The following is a 15,897-nucleotide window of genomic DNA, read 5'->3' as shown; positions in this document are numbered from 1 at the left end:
TATGTATATATATAATACGTTTAGCGTTTAAGTATACAATTTTACATCCTTACAATTTACATAAATCATGACTTTGAACTGTGCTTGATGAGATATCTATCAGTTTTGAGTTTACCAGAGAAAGGCTGTTTAATTTTAAACACTTGGATTAATTAAAACTTGAATGGTTCATGACGTCATGACTAGGAACCGACCGGAAATCCGGCTGAATCCGGTTCCGGCCGGATATCCAGCTTCAAATTCCGGTTCCGGTTCCGGCTCCGGCTGGAAAAAAATTTGCCGGATTTTTGCCGGATTTCAGTTTTTTTACCGAAAAAATCAAAAAAAAATTTGTTGGCTTATATAATGAATTAAGTAGCATTAATTGTTAGAAATAGTAATTTTCGAAAATTTTTCGGTCCGAGTCGTTCTCGAGACATACCTCCTGTATCGAGAGCTCCCGCTTCCGAACTCGTGTTGCAAAGGGGAGACCTGCCTTCCGAGATCACATTACCGGGGGAAACCTCTAGTCCAGAATTGTGTATCGAGGGTAGGTGCGGACTTCGAAAAACCGAAAAAATATTTTCGCTAATAATGAACAGGGTAGCCTAAATCGTGGAAAAAAATGGTTTTCAGAAAAACTTTGATAAATTTTGACTTCGAAAATTTTCGGTCTGAGTCGTTCTCGAGACGTACCTCCTGTATCGAGAGCTCCCGCTTCCGAGCTCGTGTTGCAAAGGGGAGGCCTGCCTTCCGAGATCACATTACCGGGGGAAACATCGAGTCCAGAATTGTGTATCGAGGATAGGTGCGGACTTCGAAAAACCGAAAAAATATTTTCGGCTAATAATGAACAGGGTAGCCTGAATCGTGGAAAAAAAAGTGGTTTTCAGAAAAATTTTGACTTAGAAAATTTTTCGCTCCGAGTCGTTCTCGAGACGCACCTCCTGTATCGAGAGCTCCCGCTTCCGAGCTCGTGTTGCAGAGGGAAGACCTGCCTTCCGAGATCGCATTACCGGGGGAAACCTTGAGTCCAGAATTGTGTATCGAGGGGTAGGTGCGGACTTAGAAAAAACAGGAAAATATTTTCAGCCACCTCCCTGGGCTAGCCCCTGGCTATAATCGCAACATTGGCAGTATTTAATCTTCTGATTATGAAATACGAAATATGAAGGTCACGTGTTCAGGGTTTGGGTAGCTACTTAATTAGCTCATTACTGAGCTCTAGACGCCAGACGGTGATTACCCTGATTAGTACTGTACTAGACAGTGCCGAACAACCTTATTAAGCACCTCTGGTTGTAAGTCACGTGACCCAATGATACTCAGACCTGCATGAAAAAAAAGGGAATTCGCACAAACGCGCTCAATCAGGGGTCTGGCAGCATATGCCAATTAGATATCATTTCTGATAATTACTCGTCTAGTGTCGTGACTCGTGTCCACTCGTGTTACATTGTATCTGCTACGTACTGCTTGTTTAAACAATGTCTAGTAGTAAATCTAAAACATCGTCCGTCTGGTTGTTCTACTCAGGAGAAAATGGGATCCCTTATGCAAGCTGCAACAAGTGCTCGATGAAGATTAAGCGTGAAAAGGAAGGAAATTTTCTGGCAACATCCGGCAAAATCCGGCAAAATCCGGCTGCCTTTTATGTCACTCTGAAACCACCGGTTCCGGTCCGGCAAAATCCGGCTTGCCGGATTTGAGATTCAAATCCGGCTGAATCCGGTCCGGCAGCCAAAACCCCAATCCGGTCGGTTCCTAGTCATGACTTTAAATACTCACTCTTACTATGGGCGATCTTGGATTGCAATAATGAGTTATAATGCTGTCACTAGAGAGATTCATTACGCCACTACGATTATCCAGGACAGTCAGGTATACTCCTGCTCCTTCATATTTTGTATCATTTCTCAAAAAAGTCCGTGTGCGATTGTTTTTAAGAGATACAAGGCTCTGGACAGACTTTAAGACCCAAGTAGATGGATTGATGCTGAATTTGGCAGGGTCCTTACTCCTTATTTACAATTTCTTAATATAATTGCACTTTTGAATTTCAACAAAAGGGTGTGCCAATACTCTAAAACCTGGATGTCTTGGCAAGGTCTCATATAATGGCTACCTCATCGCCTCACGAAAGTCCACCTCAGAACCCCATGTAGGTGCCTCATGGACTGTTGAATTGTATACAAATGTTAAGTTCCGTTCTAGACAGAGTATGATCTGGCCAAAAGTCAAAACAGATAATTAAACGTTTATACCTACTGTACCTCAGGTCATATTACTAGATGAAAGTATTACTTAGTAGTAACATTTGAACGATTAAGAATTTACATACAAGATCTGTGTCTACGTCTCTCTGTTTCAAGTAATCTCTTAATTTTCTAGTTACTACATATTTTATGAAGTACATCCCTTAAGTACATCCCATCACCTGCTACACAGTACTGCCCCCAGTAAGCGGGAATGATAACTTGATCTCTACTGATCACGTAACATATAACTTGATAAAATAGCTAAATACTAGTTATCTTGTAAAATCGGTACAATTAGTAATTTTAGGGACTGAAGTTGCCATAACTAGTATATATGAAACATTTGATATGGAGTTGTGGAGGGAGTTATGTGCCTCGCCGGGCTAAAGTAGTGGATGACCTTGCTGTACGGCAAGTTAAACAAGGATCTGAAACTACTAGGTTCCGTACAGACTCAGCTCTGCAACCGTGTCAATATGTTCATTATATGCAAGCCTCTTGATTTATAATCACCGAGTCTAGTAATTGTTTAAGAGAGTTCTCTGGCAGTTACGAAACTCGAGAGACTGTGGGATACTGAAGGGAAAGGAAGCAGTTCTAACGAGCTCTTCTCAAACACAAGGATATAACTTGTGAACTCGGCTAGTATATATGAAACATTTGATATGGAGTTGTGGAGGGAGTTATGTGACTCGCCGGGCTAAAGTAGTGGATGACCTTGCTGTACGGCAAGTTAAACAAGGATCTGAAACTACTAGGTTCCGTACAGACTCAACTCTGCAACCGTGTCAATATGTTCATTATATGCAAGCCTCTTGATTTATAATAATTGGCGTGATTTGTTATCAACTAAGGGAAGTAAATAAAATTATCATCTCATAAAATGATCATAGGTCAACAATACTGGATGAATAGTGAATACATTCACAAGTCAAAGATAGGCGATGAAAATATCCAAAGTAATATTTCCCTAAGTGTAGAGACGTGTAACAGTACTCTACTTACCCTTTCGAGTGTGATTTGTTTTTCATAACTTAGTACAACGCTATATTAGGTCATGAGAAAGATGAGCACAGAGTTCAAGTGTGATGTGTAATGTGCACTGTGTTGAGGTGCTTCCCATAGGTAGGGTAGGTAGGTCACTTAGTATAGCTTAGTGTCACTCAGATATCTTTCTTTTAACTTACTTTTATAACACTAATATATTATCATTCGGCATTCCCAGCTCAGAGAACTGAGATCATGCCTGGAGTTTAATGTACAGACAACATAACATTCTGTCTTTCTGTGCAGATAGGATTCATATCAGTTTGTTCACAAAAAATGTTGATGTGCAGTTAGAATTGCCACTGTGCAGGCTACAAGGTTACCAGGTTAAGGTTTTTTCTACCCACGACTGAGATATTATCATCACCCTTAAAACCGATCTAAAATTAGTTAAAATTGGGAAGTATTTTAGACTCATTATTTACTTGTTTCCTTTTCACACAACATACATTAGACCTAGATTGAACAACTAATAACATGTTAAAAGTAAGCTAAGTGGATAGTGACGTCACAGCAAGTATTTATGTTGTATGTTCAGCATATTAAAATGTGTTTCAGTCATACAACAGTACAACAACGATAAAGCATTATTTCTAATCCCTGTGAAGTTTGTTTGATAACATTCCAATCTATTTAATGTATTTACATAACATTTGAAGGTGACTTGGTTTATATCAACTACTGCACTAGTGGTCAGTTAAAGAAACATATTTTATCATCCTATTGGCCTCTACTCACCTCTAATACAGAAGTTACACACCTTTCCATGAGTACGTGATTATAACGTAACAGAGAGTAGAAATACTAAGTTTTTCTTATGAAATTATGAAACAGTCAGTGTACATTCCAAACATTTGAGGTATTCAGCGAAGAGAAGGAGGAGGGGTATGTCACAATAATTAGAGATGTAATAAAATGTAATTAGATATGTAATTAAATAAAATGTAATTATTGAGATCTAATGTACTAAGAGCCTAGTCTGCACACGACAGTGTAAGGTAATGAGTTGTGTAGAGGATATGAGAAGGTTAATGTGAGATCGCTTAATTGCTTAGCAACCAGTAAATGTATACTCCACCAATCACCATTACATAAATATTAAAATAAATAAATTCTTTTATTACATGACATTAAAATATACCCAAAGAAGATTTACAGTTAAGTCATTCGAGCGAGACTAATATATATTATAAATTTATAAAATCAAAATTATGCACTTTTATATCAGTTCAGAATTAATTATGGGCATAATAATCATACGTATATACTATACAGTATACACTAATAAAATGTAAATCCAACTTCAATATACACATGTTCTGAATACTAGGTAGGGAAAATGTTTTATTAATTAATAATGTATTTAAATTTGTTAAATTTTTCGATCTGCCACCATTTTATTTAAAATATTTTCGCGGGACCATGTTTAAAATAGTATAGACCGTATTCATATTCCGATCGTACAGTTAATAACATTGTATTGGTTAAAATGTAATGTTATATTTTCTATTGCTTACCGAAACACATAGTGCATGATAAAGCGCGTGCGTTGTTCTGGGTAACCAAATAGTTTTAAAACTTTAAAACTTAGGTTATAAAGACCAAAATAACACTGGATACTTCGAATAATACATAATATAACAGGTAAAATATGTATGTAATGTGTTAACTTTTAGTAATCACTATTCGATAATAATTTAGTTAAAACTTAAATTGTTAGATTGTAACAGTATTTGTTAAGTTTACGCTTTATCACACTATATAATCTGACAGGTAGTATAACACCGCATACTGAAATGTAAACGGTGTGTGTATTTTGTAGAAGTCTTGTGGTAAATATTGTGATAAGAACACGATTGGTTCGACGCTTTACATTTAATATTATACTCAACATGGTATTACTGTTTAGACACACTCTCCAATAGTCGCGTAGGACTGTCCGTAACTTGGTATGTACTAGGTATGTACTGGGTATGCACTAGGTATGTACTAGGTATGTACTGGGTATGCACTAGGTATAGTATGTACTGGGTATGCACTAGGTATGCCTTAGGAATAGGTATGCACTAGGTATGTACTAGGTAAATACTAGGTATGCACTAGGTATGCCTTAGGAATAGGTATGTACTCGGAATGTACTGGGTATGCACTAGGTATGCACTAGGTATGCACTAGGTATGCCTTAGGAATAGGTATGTACTAGGTATGTACTGGGTATGCACTAGGTATGTACTGGGTATGCACTAGGTATGCACTAGGTATGCACTAGGTATGCGTTAGGAATAGGTATGTACTCGGAATGTACTAGGTATGTACTCGGTTTGTACTCGGAATGTACTAGGTATGTACTCTGTAAAGGTACACAAGCAAAGCAGCCATTGCTAACGTAGCGGAAACGAGGAATGCGTTACATAACTTGACTTATAATAAAATATTCATTCCCATTACATAACCCAAACTTTTAAAATACCCATTACCCCATTGCTAAACATGTAAACATGTAATATCACGGTTAAATTACACTTAAATCACCCGGGATAACCTAACAACTCTCCCTCCAGACCAGATGAGTTATCATTAAATCATGCAGTAGAAACTAGAAGTCAGGCTTCAGTTCGAACAGTGTGTCAAAACTGCAATTCATTTAGATTCTGTTCCCTTTATGAAATGTATATTTGATTACAAGGGCACATCTCGACGGGTAGTAACTAGTACTAGTAGTATTGTAAGATAACACCCACCTAACCAGATGTACATTTAAGATAGCCAGTATAAACTGGTAATAGCCGGTATTGTTATTATATACTGGTAATTGATAATTAGCCTCATTATATGATGAGATAATCGAATTCCATCGGCAGAAAATTTACACTTGAACAGCTGGGCATTGGATTACATGATTGTGACCATGTATGGGCAATGATTATACATTTTTGGCCATGTACGGATGTAGTAGGTTATTTGAGCTGGTATGATAACAAGGAAGCGAGACATGAAGTATTGATATCCATTGGAGAGTGGTAAATATTTTATAGTTGGCAATGTCTGGTTGTTGTTGGAATATTGGTCGGGAGTCTGAAACAGCGGGGAAATCATAATGACGAATAGAGGCACCGACAAACTATAAACTCATCGTTTGAGTTTAAAGATAAATATTGGAATTTAGTCCGATTTTGGTTGGGAACATTCTGCCCTGATTTTTTGTTTGAAGAATAGAAAAATGGGAAAACTTGATTATGGGTCGGGAAAATGAAACAAAATAGCGTAGAGAAGGCGCCAACGGTATAAAAATAATATAGACTGATAGGTTATGCGACCACAAAATAGGAACAACCACGATTTTACTCCTCGACTCCTTGATTTAAGGAACATTTTAAAACTTGCTCGATCTTGTCAAATGGATAACGTAAAAACAAACCGCAAACAAAAAGGGAGTAAACTGATCTGATAGTCCAAAACTCCTGGACATGATTTGACTGAACTAGAGGATTCATTAATATAATTAGTCAGAATTCAGAGGAAACTAATTAAAACTTCAGATAAGTATGATCTCAATATGTCGTGATAATTATGACCAAATGAAGTTACGGTGATTTTGAGTTGAAAACAAAATGGGAATAACTTAGATCTATGTGATCAATGATGAATAAAATGGTAGCTACATTATATTTAAGCAAGAAAATATCCAAGTAAGATAATATCTACCGAAGATAAGAAGTATCTAATGTTTCTTCAACGTACCTGGAAAGATCTGATCTCGAGGAAACGCTTGTCGTTGAACACTATAACTGGTTTAGGATGGGACCTCACTACGACAAGACAACACCTATACTGTGCTAACATCCACGAGAAGAACTGCATGAACACCTGAAAAAGTGAAAATATCCTGTTATTTGACGTTTAATTTAAGTCATAAGTGAAAATAAGTTCAAAAAGTGAATTTTACCTTCGCGGCTAGGGCTGTCGCTGAATTTTAAAAGATTTTTGCCACATCAGTTTTAGTTATTATTAGTTCTCTGGGGGTTTCTCCATGTGATTACTGTGACAAGATGACCAGGGCCCCTGTCATGTGTCTGAAGCAAATTATTTGACATTATAATTTAAGTACATTTATATTAACAATTATTTAATGTTTTACAGTTGATTTATCAACGATTCTTCAGTTTATTTCCATGCGTTTTCAAGTCCATTTTCACATCATTCAGTGCAGATAATTTCTATATAATAATATATATAATTTAACATTTTGTATAGGTCACGTTTCTTTTCAACATCCTGACAAACTATGTTCATAAAAAGATAAAAAGCATAAAGTAACATAATATTTAAAGTAAGACGTATTCTTATGAATCCATCTCTTGATAATGAGCCCTATGTATGCTCAGGAGAGTAATCATGTTAAGTGTCAAGTTAAAATTGTGGAGAATTTAAATGAGTGTCTGACCTAATAGAGTTTAAGGTCCAAATTTAAAGTTCGTATTAATTAAGCAGCGCATGAGTTAGAATTTTGTTTTAAGGTTTGAGGTTAGTCCGGATTTAAGCACACATATAAGTGTGAGTTAGAGATTACTAAAGTGTTAAAATTCGATTCATATCTGGTCTAAAATTCCAAGGTCAGAGCAGTAAAGCCCCTAAAATTTGACAGTTCACAGGACCTAGTCAATCCATAGGTCAGGGAGCTCTAGTTTTTATTACACACATTAACTTCTTTTTTTTAATAACTTAATTTAGTGGTGAAACAACAGAGTTTATGCCTAAAAAATCTCTTCTTCTGGGCACTATTCCAAACTGAGTCCAAGTATTCCATACATCCAGAACACACACACACACACACACACACACACACACACAGACCTACAACTACACGGTAAGTACAAAATGGTACGGAGTAGTAAACTGTGGGAACTTGTACGAGTTCCAAACTGTGTAGCAGCCCAAACAACCCATACAATCTCACTTTCCCTGGCCTGGACAACACTACAAAGTACAACCTCAACTCCCCTGGCCCTGGCCTGGACAACACTACAAAGTACAACCTCACCTCCCCTGGGCTGGACAACACTACAACCTCACCTCCCCTGGGCTGGACAACACTACAAAGTACAACCTCACCTCCCCTGGGCTGGACAACACTACAACCTCATCTCCCCTGAGCTGGACAACACTACAAAGTACAACCTCACCTCCCCTGGGCTGGACAACACTACAACCTCACCTCCCCTGGGCTGGACAACACTACAAAGTACAACCTCACCTCCCCTGGGCTGGACAACACTACAACCTCACCTCCCCTGGGCTGGACAACACTACAAAGTACAACCTCGCCTCCCCTGGGCTGGACAGTGGACAACACTACAACCTCACCTCCTCTGGGCTGGACAACACTACAACCTCACCTCCCCTGGGCTGGACAACCTCCCCTGGACTGGACAACACTATAACCTCACCTCCCGTGATCTGGACAACACTACAAACTCACCTCCCCTGGGCTGGACAACACTACAACCTCACCTCCCCTGGACTGGACAACACTACAACCTCACCTCCCCTGGGCTGAACAACACTACAACCTCACTTTCCCTAGGCTGGACAACACTACAACCTCACCTCCCTTGGGCTGGACAACACTACAACCTCACCTCTCCTGAGTTGGACAACACTACAACCTCACCTCCCCTGGGCTGGACAACACGTCAACCTCACTTTTCCTGGGCTGGACAACACTACAACCTCACCTCCCCTGGGCTGGACAACACTACAACTTCGACTCCCCTGGGCTGGACAACACTATAACTTCACCTCCCCTGGGCTGGACAACACTAGTACAACCTCACCTCCCCTGGGGGCTGGGCTGGACAACACTAAAACTTCACTTTACCTGGGCTGCACAACACTACAACCTCACTTTCCCTGGGCTGGACAACACTACAACCTCACCTCTTCTGGCCTGGACAACACTACAACCTCACTTTCCCTGGGCTGGACAACATTAAAACCTCACCTACCCTGGACTGGACAACACTACAACCTCACCTCTCCTGAGTTGGACAACACTACAACCTCACCTCTCCTGAGTTGGACAACACTACAACCTCACCTCCCCTGGGCTAGACAACACTACAACCTCACCTCCCCTGGGCTGGACAACACTACAACCTCACCTCCCCTGGGCTGGACAACACTACAACCTCACTTCCCCTGGCCTGGACAACACTACAACCTCACCTCCCCTGGGCTGGACAACACTACAACCTCACCTCCCCTGGGCTGGACAACACTACAAAGTACAACCTCACCTCCCCTGGCCTGGACAACACTACAACCTCACCTCCCCTGGCCTGGACAACACTACAACCTCACTTTCCCTGGGCTGGACAACATTAAAACCTCACCTACCCTGGGCTGGACAACACTACAACCTCACCTCCCCTGGGCTGGACAACACTACAACCTCACCTCCCCTGGCCTGGACAACACTACAACCTCACTTCCCCTGGGCTGGACAACACTACAACCTCACCTCCCCTGGGCTGGACAACACTACAACCTCACCTCCCCTGGGCTGGACATCACTACAACCTCACCTCCCCTGGGCTAGACAACACTACAACCTCACTTTCCCTGGGCTGGACAACATTAAAACCTCACCTACCCTGGACTGGACAACATTACAACCTCACTTCCCCCGTCCACTTTTCACAACTTGTGTGCGTTACAACTCGCTCTCTCCCGTGACAAGTCTCTCATACAGCTTTATTAGGTAGTGTTACATGATCTCTTACAGCTTATCATCACAGCACAAACTACACGTAACATCTATCAATACATCCCTGTAAAGTGTGAGCACAAGGTATTATACACCACACTCTCCCTTCAGACCAATTAAAGGCTGATTATATTATAGTTAGCTAATTAGTTAGCTAATTAGAAGACTCCCCTCGTCATTGTATTACACAGCTTCCTCTCCAGCAATATATATCATATAATATCGGACCGTGCTAACTTGGCTTGTAGCTCAAACTTTCTCTCTTTTCTCTGGCTTCCTTAACTGTCACAAATCTGTATCGAGCGAGATTTTGCTCGATACAAGAACTTACATTTTTAAAACTAGGTCCGGCGATACTCGATTCAGCTCAGCTCTCCCTTACATAATATATATCGAGCTTTCTTTACAGCTGCAATACATTGCTTTTATACTCCAATGGAATCGGTCTTATTTCAAGGATGGAAATTGAGGAGTACTGATAATATATAATATATTTTATCACTAACGTTTGCGAATAAAAGTGCGACAATACAAGGAGCTCACGGATAATTTGGCATTTTTACGGCTGATGGTAAACGGACTATAATAACTGCGGTATTATTTGTCGAAATATGCGGTAGAGGAATTTATTATTCATCATTCAATCATTGGCGAACATTGAATTAGGTAATTGAGAACCCTTAAAAATTGCAAGTGGGTAATCATATTAAATCTTGATTGACAGAAAATACCGGACAGGAACCAATAAAATTCCCGCTAATTGACCAGCAAATGAATCATTAATTAGTTAATTGTCTACTTACAGCCCTGATTTCTTTGTCCTGTACATTTGGAGGGGATATAGTTCGAGGAGTAGGAGCAAACGCCAGATCACTCAGCAGGTACTTCGGGTCCAGTATCAACTAGGAGGGGGGATATTTTAGAAAACTATCAAATCAATGTTGAAAAGAACAAATTCTTACAAATTTGACTGAACAGTTTAAATCACCATTAGCTGCCTCAAAGCAGCAACGTTTATTAACATTTAAAATTCGGCAATATTTAAACATTTAAGCTATCTTCCATTGGGTAAAACTTAAATCAAACCTTCAAACATTGCGTCAGGTATTTCCTGAACGAAACAGGAAGTTCTGGGATCTCCAGTTCTATATCTTGTGGTATTTTCAACGTTCCACTGTCAATATCCACTATCACTGTCTGGCCCTGGACACGTTAATATCATAGCAAGTATTAAAATTATTGCAGAATTATAATATTAATTAATATTATTACTATTAACTATAATATCTATCAGCCAGAAAGGTGGTGGTCGCACATCTCAGCTTTGTGGGCCAAACTAGACTGGAGGACACGTGACAAGCAACTAGATTGGTCATGTGACAGGCTAGCAAAAAGCAAATTAAGGGCCATGGTGTGTAGTGTACCCTGAGTAATGAGGGAGGTCCTGAAATTGTCACACACCATGGGGGTCCCATGGTATTTGACAATTTCAGGGCCTCCCTCATTACTCAGCTCAGAGTATTTTATATCCCGCTGCTCATGTGCTTTAGCTGTGAGACGCGTGTGATATTCCTAGCTCCTAGTATAGACGATTTGTAGACTTCTAGTGGAAACTGCCACTTTCTTGTCTACATCTAGTCAGACTACAGTTCTTGAGAACCGACCAAAAGCCGTGGCATTAGCTGTACAGAGAGCGATATAGTTTAAAACTTGTAAAGCTGCAGGATATGTTTACATATCAATGTAGTGTTTTGTGTTCAATCTAAAAGTAGTTCAGAGTCACAGAGTTATTACATGGGTTGTTCTCTTTTGCCTTGTTGACAGAGAACCCATTGAAGAAACAGAAGACGAAACTCAGGGCCAACCAGACGGTCCAGAATGCTTTGAAGGGGCGTGTTAAGCACCAATATTATGTACATAATTAAGCACCAATATTATGTGCATAATTAAAATTCAAAAGTCGAGACTCTCAGCTACTCTGACAGCTTTCAAGACTAATGGAGGGAACGTGATCAAGTTGTACTTCTCCATCTAACGAAGTCAAATAACGAAATAAACAAAAAATGTCACTAAAACATTGGCGTCACTGCAGAAAAAGTGCCATATTAAGGGAAACAGCTCCACTAAAAATGGTGCAACTAAAGAAATAACGCGACTAAAGAAGCGGTGTCAAAAATGGGCACCAACGTTCAACATGTTACTAAATACTAAGTTACTTGAACTTGCTTTATTTTACTTTAAACTTACCACAAAACCCTCCTGAAGTATGAAGTTGTGGCTAGATACGTGAATACCAGTAACGTAAGGGGTGGGGCTACCCACAACCGCTAGTAAACAGTTAGGTAACACTGGTACGAACACGTAATGCCTGCGGAGGGAGGGACCGTTAGTTAATTAATAAATAATATTTAAATAATTATACAGCACTGTATTGATACATGTTCATAAAATCCGTATCATAATGTATTTTAAAAAGTGGTTATAATAATAATATAATTATAGAACTGACAAAAAATCATTCACATAACTTTTGTTATGTTCAGTAGAATTGTTTATTCAAAGAATAAGTATTAAGATTTTTATAGTACTCTTTGAAAAGTCGTCCCAGTGTAGTATTAAGACGGCTAGTGGTCATATAATACTTAAAGATTATTTAATTATGATTAGTTAAATAATTAACGCTAATTAAACTAATTAGATAATTACCTGACGGTAAGTGGGTATATAAGGCTAAGAGCGGCGCTGGCAGCAGATAAGAGGGTACTGTAGTTGCTGCTGATAAACATGATCTTGTGGTCCGTTATCATTGCGGACACCAGTTGCAGAGTGTGTCCAATTCCTGGGAAGATATTTCCTTGTGTTTACTAGTAACAATCTGATGATATTTAAAAAGTTCAATTGATTCGAATTTCCTAATTCGAATTTGAACTTTTTCTTCGATTTTTAAGAATCTTTAATAAGGTTATTTATTTTGTTTTGGCTTTTGTCGACAAACGAAACTTTGGATTAAGTAGGCATACTGCGACGCACGATCATAATGCTATAAATTAAATGGGATATATTTTGTTACATGAACATTTATTTCCGGACGTGATTATAGCCTCTCCGAGTTTAATAAGTTATCGTTTGCAGAATTCCTAATTTGTAAACATTTTTGTAGGTGTTCAAATCATAGTTTTACACATAGTTTCGTTTTACATAATTCAATTCTTTCAACACCATTATTGGACAAATTATTTGGTGCAAAGCTCGTCACAGGGCAACTGCAGCTCTGGGTCTATAATATAATAAATTCGAAATAGAGTTCGAGTCAGTAATCCCAGTAATGCACGTTGATGGCCCAACAATTACATCTCAATTGGTAGGAAATAACTAAATAGACCGTGTTGACGTTAATGTGTAACAGCATCACGATTATTTCTGGCGCAAATTTTAGATATATTTTATTGTCGAGACTATATTTTGTACATGGTATGCGTGAAAATGCAATGTAAAATGGTATACATGGTAAGAACAACAAACATCTAATCCAATCATCATTTAAGTATCATGATGTCAGATTAAATGCCAGCGTTGCTTTAAATTGAAGCGATGAAACTCAAGATGTATGGAGAAATGATTCTCCCCTTGGAGATGATGCAATGTAATGAACGGAGAATATGTAAAATCCGGATTGGAATATTATTTATGATGGAATGGAGAATACATTCTTAAATTATTCTTTTTTAAGCTGCGAAAAACATCCAAATTTTCTCCTGCGTATATTTTGGGTCACAACCCTTCCCATAGTCTCGATGAAAACTTATTATAATTAAAGTTGAACTCCACGCGGCAAAAGTATTTATCAAAGTTAGTCACCCTAAAATATAGTAGTGCAGTGAGTAAGCACTAAGCATACCGACACTAAGGTCGGGCTAAAAGTGGTCGCTGGAGGCTAAAACTATTCAGTTTATAACGATGAAACCATTACTATCTCTCCTATAGCTCGAGTTACACTACTAGTTACCATAGTTACACTACTAGTTTCCATAGTTACACTCGAGTTCAGCGCTCATGTCACAGCTCCCCTGAATTCCACACATTTTTGGACCTCAGCTGTCGCAGGAAAGAGTACATTAAAGTTCACATTCTTTTCGTTAAATTCTTTTTAAATATTATATCTGAAACTCGTTCGTGCCGATTAATCGCGATTGGAACACCCGTTAGCTCACGAAATTTCGTCACAATCCAGCGCTAATTCTACACACGATAGATTATTGACCAACTCTTAGTACTTAACGATGATTTTCAGTGTCACACACGCGCAACACCAGCGCTGGAATCCAAGTGAATGTGCACGTTATCCATGTTGTGAAATAATCGTACTTTAAATTTAAACCACGCCATTATTCCTAGTATGCTGCTCAATTAAACTAGTGTACGTGAAATATGTGAGCACTCAACTGCGAGCACGCTGTAATATGTTAATTAACATGTAAATATATTGTACTTAAACTAAACTGTGCTTATTTGGCATCATAAAATGTATTAAACAAGATTGACGTCGAATAAACTTATATATTTCACCTACATGCATATACTGACCTCATACGACCATTCTTAAGTCCAATCAGTTGATGAAATAACTCTAAATCAATAAAGAATGTTAATGAACAGGAAATTAATTAAACTAATTAATTAAACTAATTAAATAAACTAACCGATAGTAGAAACAAGGTTGTAGACGGAGGTCCCTGTGTAGGGGGGTTGAGAGCTAGGGTTGAGTCGCTCCACGTTGATAGCCCTACCTTCCAGGTCTATTATCAGGGGACGCTCTATACTGTGGTGATCCGGTACCTGTGTTATTGGATACTACGTCAATTAGGGTCAATTAAGTCACTTAGTGTACTTTTAGTGGTTATAATATGCAATTTCCAAGGACCATACCATTTGAAATCAGTGTTAGTATTATTTATTTGTTTATTGCAATTGGCCTTAAGATATTATTCGTATTATTCACATTTCACTGAACCTAGTGCTGCGTTGAAACGTTCCAGCAATTTAATATCATCTGATTTTTGTTATTTTCCAGCTCTGTAACAATTGGCTGATACTGGCGGTCTCTAAGACACGACCTTTACCAGGCTGACAATGTTCCTTAACGTACCCTAAATTTCTTCGTACCAAGCAGAAATAGTTTCAGTCAAGTTAAGTACATATTATTCTGTTTTATTATCGGAATAAAATGATAAGGTCCTGTTGCATTAGCTATTTCGGGAATTTTCCTCGTTACGTCGGTTATATTAAGATTATCAGGCTTCGCTTGGATTGCAGTGAGTCCTAATAATAAAACCTCCAGATAGTATAGAACTTTGTAAGGTACTTGCTTGTGCATAGTTTAACAAATAAGTACTTAACCATACAGAATTCTCAGTCGCAAACCCCAAATTTAAAAACACAATCGTAATTCCCTGCAACCATGTAAAATGTAAATGTCTAACAGATAGCAATAAGATAAAGCTACATACCTCTGTAGCCAGTAGGGTAGCTATGATGTTCTCTACACCGGTCAGAGCCTTCGTTTCGTTCATTACCTTGCTGTTCTCAATAAACCGGGAGTACAGCTCGCACAAGCATTCCTGTGATGGTAACACTGTTACGGGGGTTACACTGTTACGGGGGTAACACTGTTACGGGGGTAACACTGTTACGGGGGTAACACTGTTACGGGGGTAACACTGTTACGGGGGTAACACTGTTACGGGGGTAACACTGTTACGGGGGTTACACTGTTACGAGGGTAACACTGTTACGGGGGTTACACTGTTACGGGGTTTACACTGTTACGGGGGTAACGCTGTTACGGGG

At 38.9% G+C, this 15,897-nt stretch overlaps 1 protein-coding gene across 4 annotated transcripts in view; it reads right to left on the bottom strand.

The window, feature by feature from the left end:
* The window catches only part of LOC134814507 (myotubularin-related protein 13-like), a 71,453-nt gene that overhangs the window by 53,909 nt on the left and 1,647 nt on the right, over positions 1-15,897 (bottom strand). For all 4 annotated transcript variants that reach the window (XM_063822655.1, XM_063822657.1, XM_063822658.1 and 1 more), the window contains exons 5-11: positions 15,558-15,668; positions 14,751-14,886; positions 12,757-12,889; positions 12,298-12,418; positions 11,137-11,253; positions 10,854-10,952; positions 7,026-7,151 (exon numbers count right to left, since the gene is read on the bottom strand). In XM_063822655.1, the coding sequence (XP_063678725.1) occupies positions 7,026-7,151; positions 10,854-10,952; positions 11,137-11,253; positions 12,298-12,418; positions 12,757-12,889; positions 14,751-14,886; positions 15,558-15,668 (843 nt within the window). The remainder of the gene's footprint in view (positions 1-7,025; positions 7,152-10,853; positions 10,953-11,136; positions 11,254-12,297; positions 12,419-12,756; positions 12,890-14,750; positions 14,887-15,557; positions 15,669-15,897) is intronic.

This window comes from Bolinopsis microptera, chromosome 4, assembly GCF_026151205.1.
Source record: "Bolinopsis microptera isolate Bmic1 chromosome 4, MBARI_Bmic_1.0, whole genome shotgun sequence".
Classification (NCBI taxonomy): domain Eukaryota; kingdom Metazoa; phylum Ctenophora; class Tentaculata; order Lobata; family Bolinopsidae; genus Bolinopsis; species Bolinopsis microptera.
The sequence above is the reverse complement of the archived record's forward strand: the minus strand, read 5'-3'. Positions and strand labels throughout refer to the sequence as shown.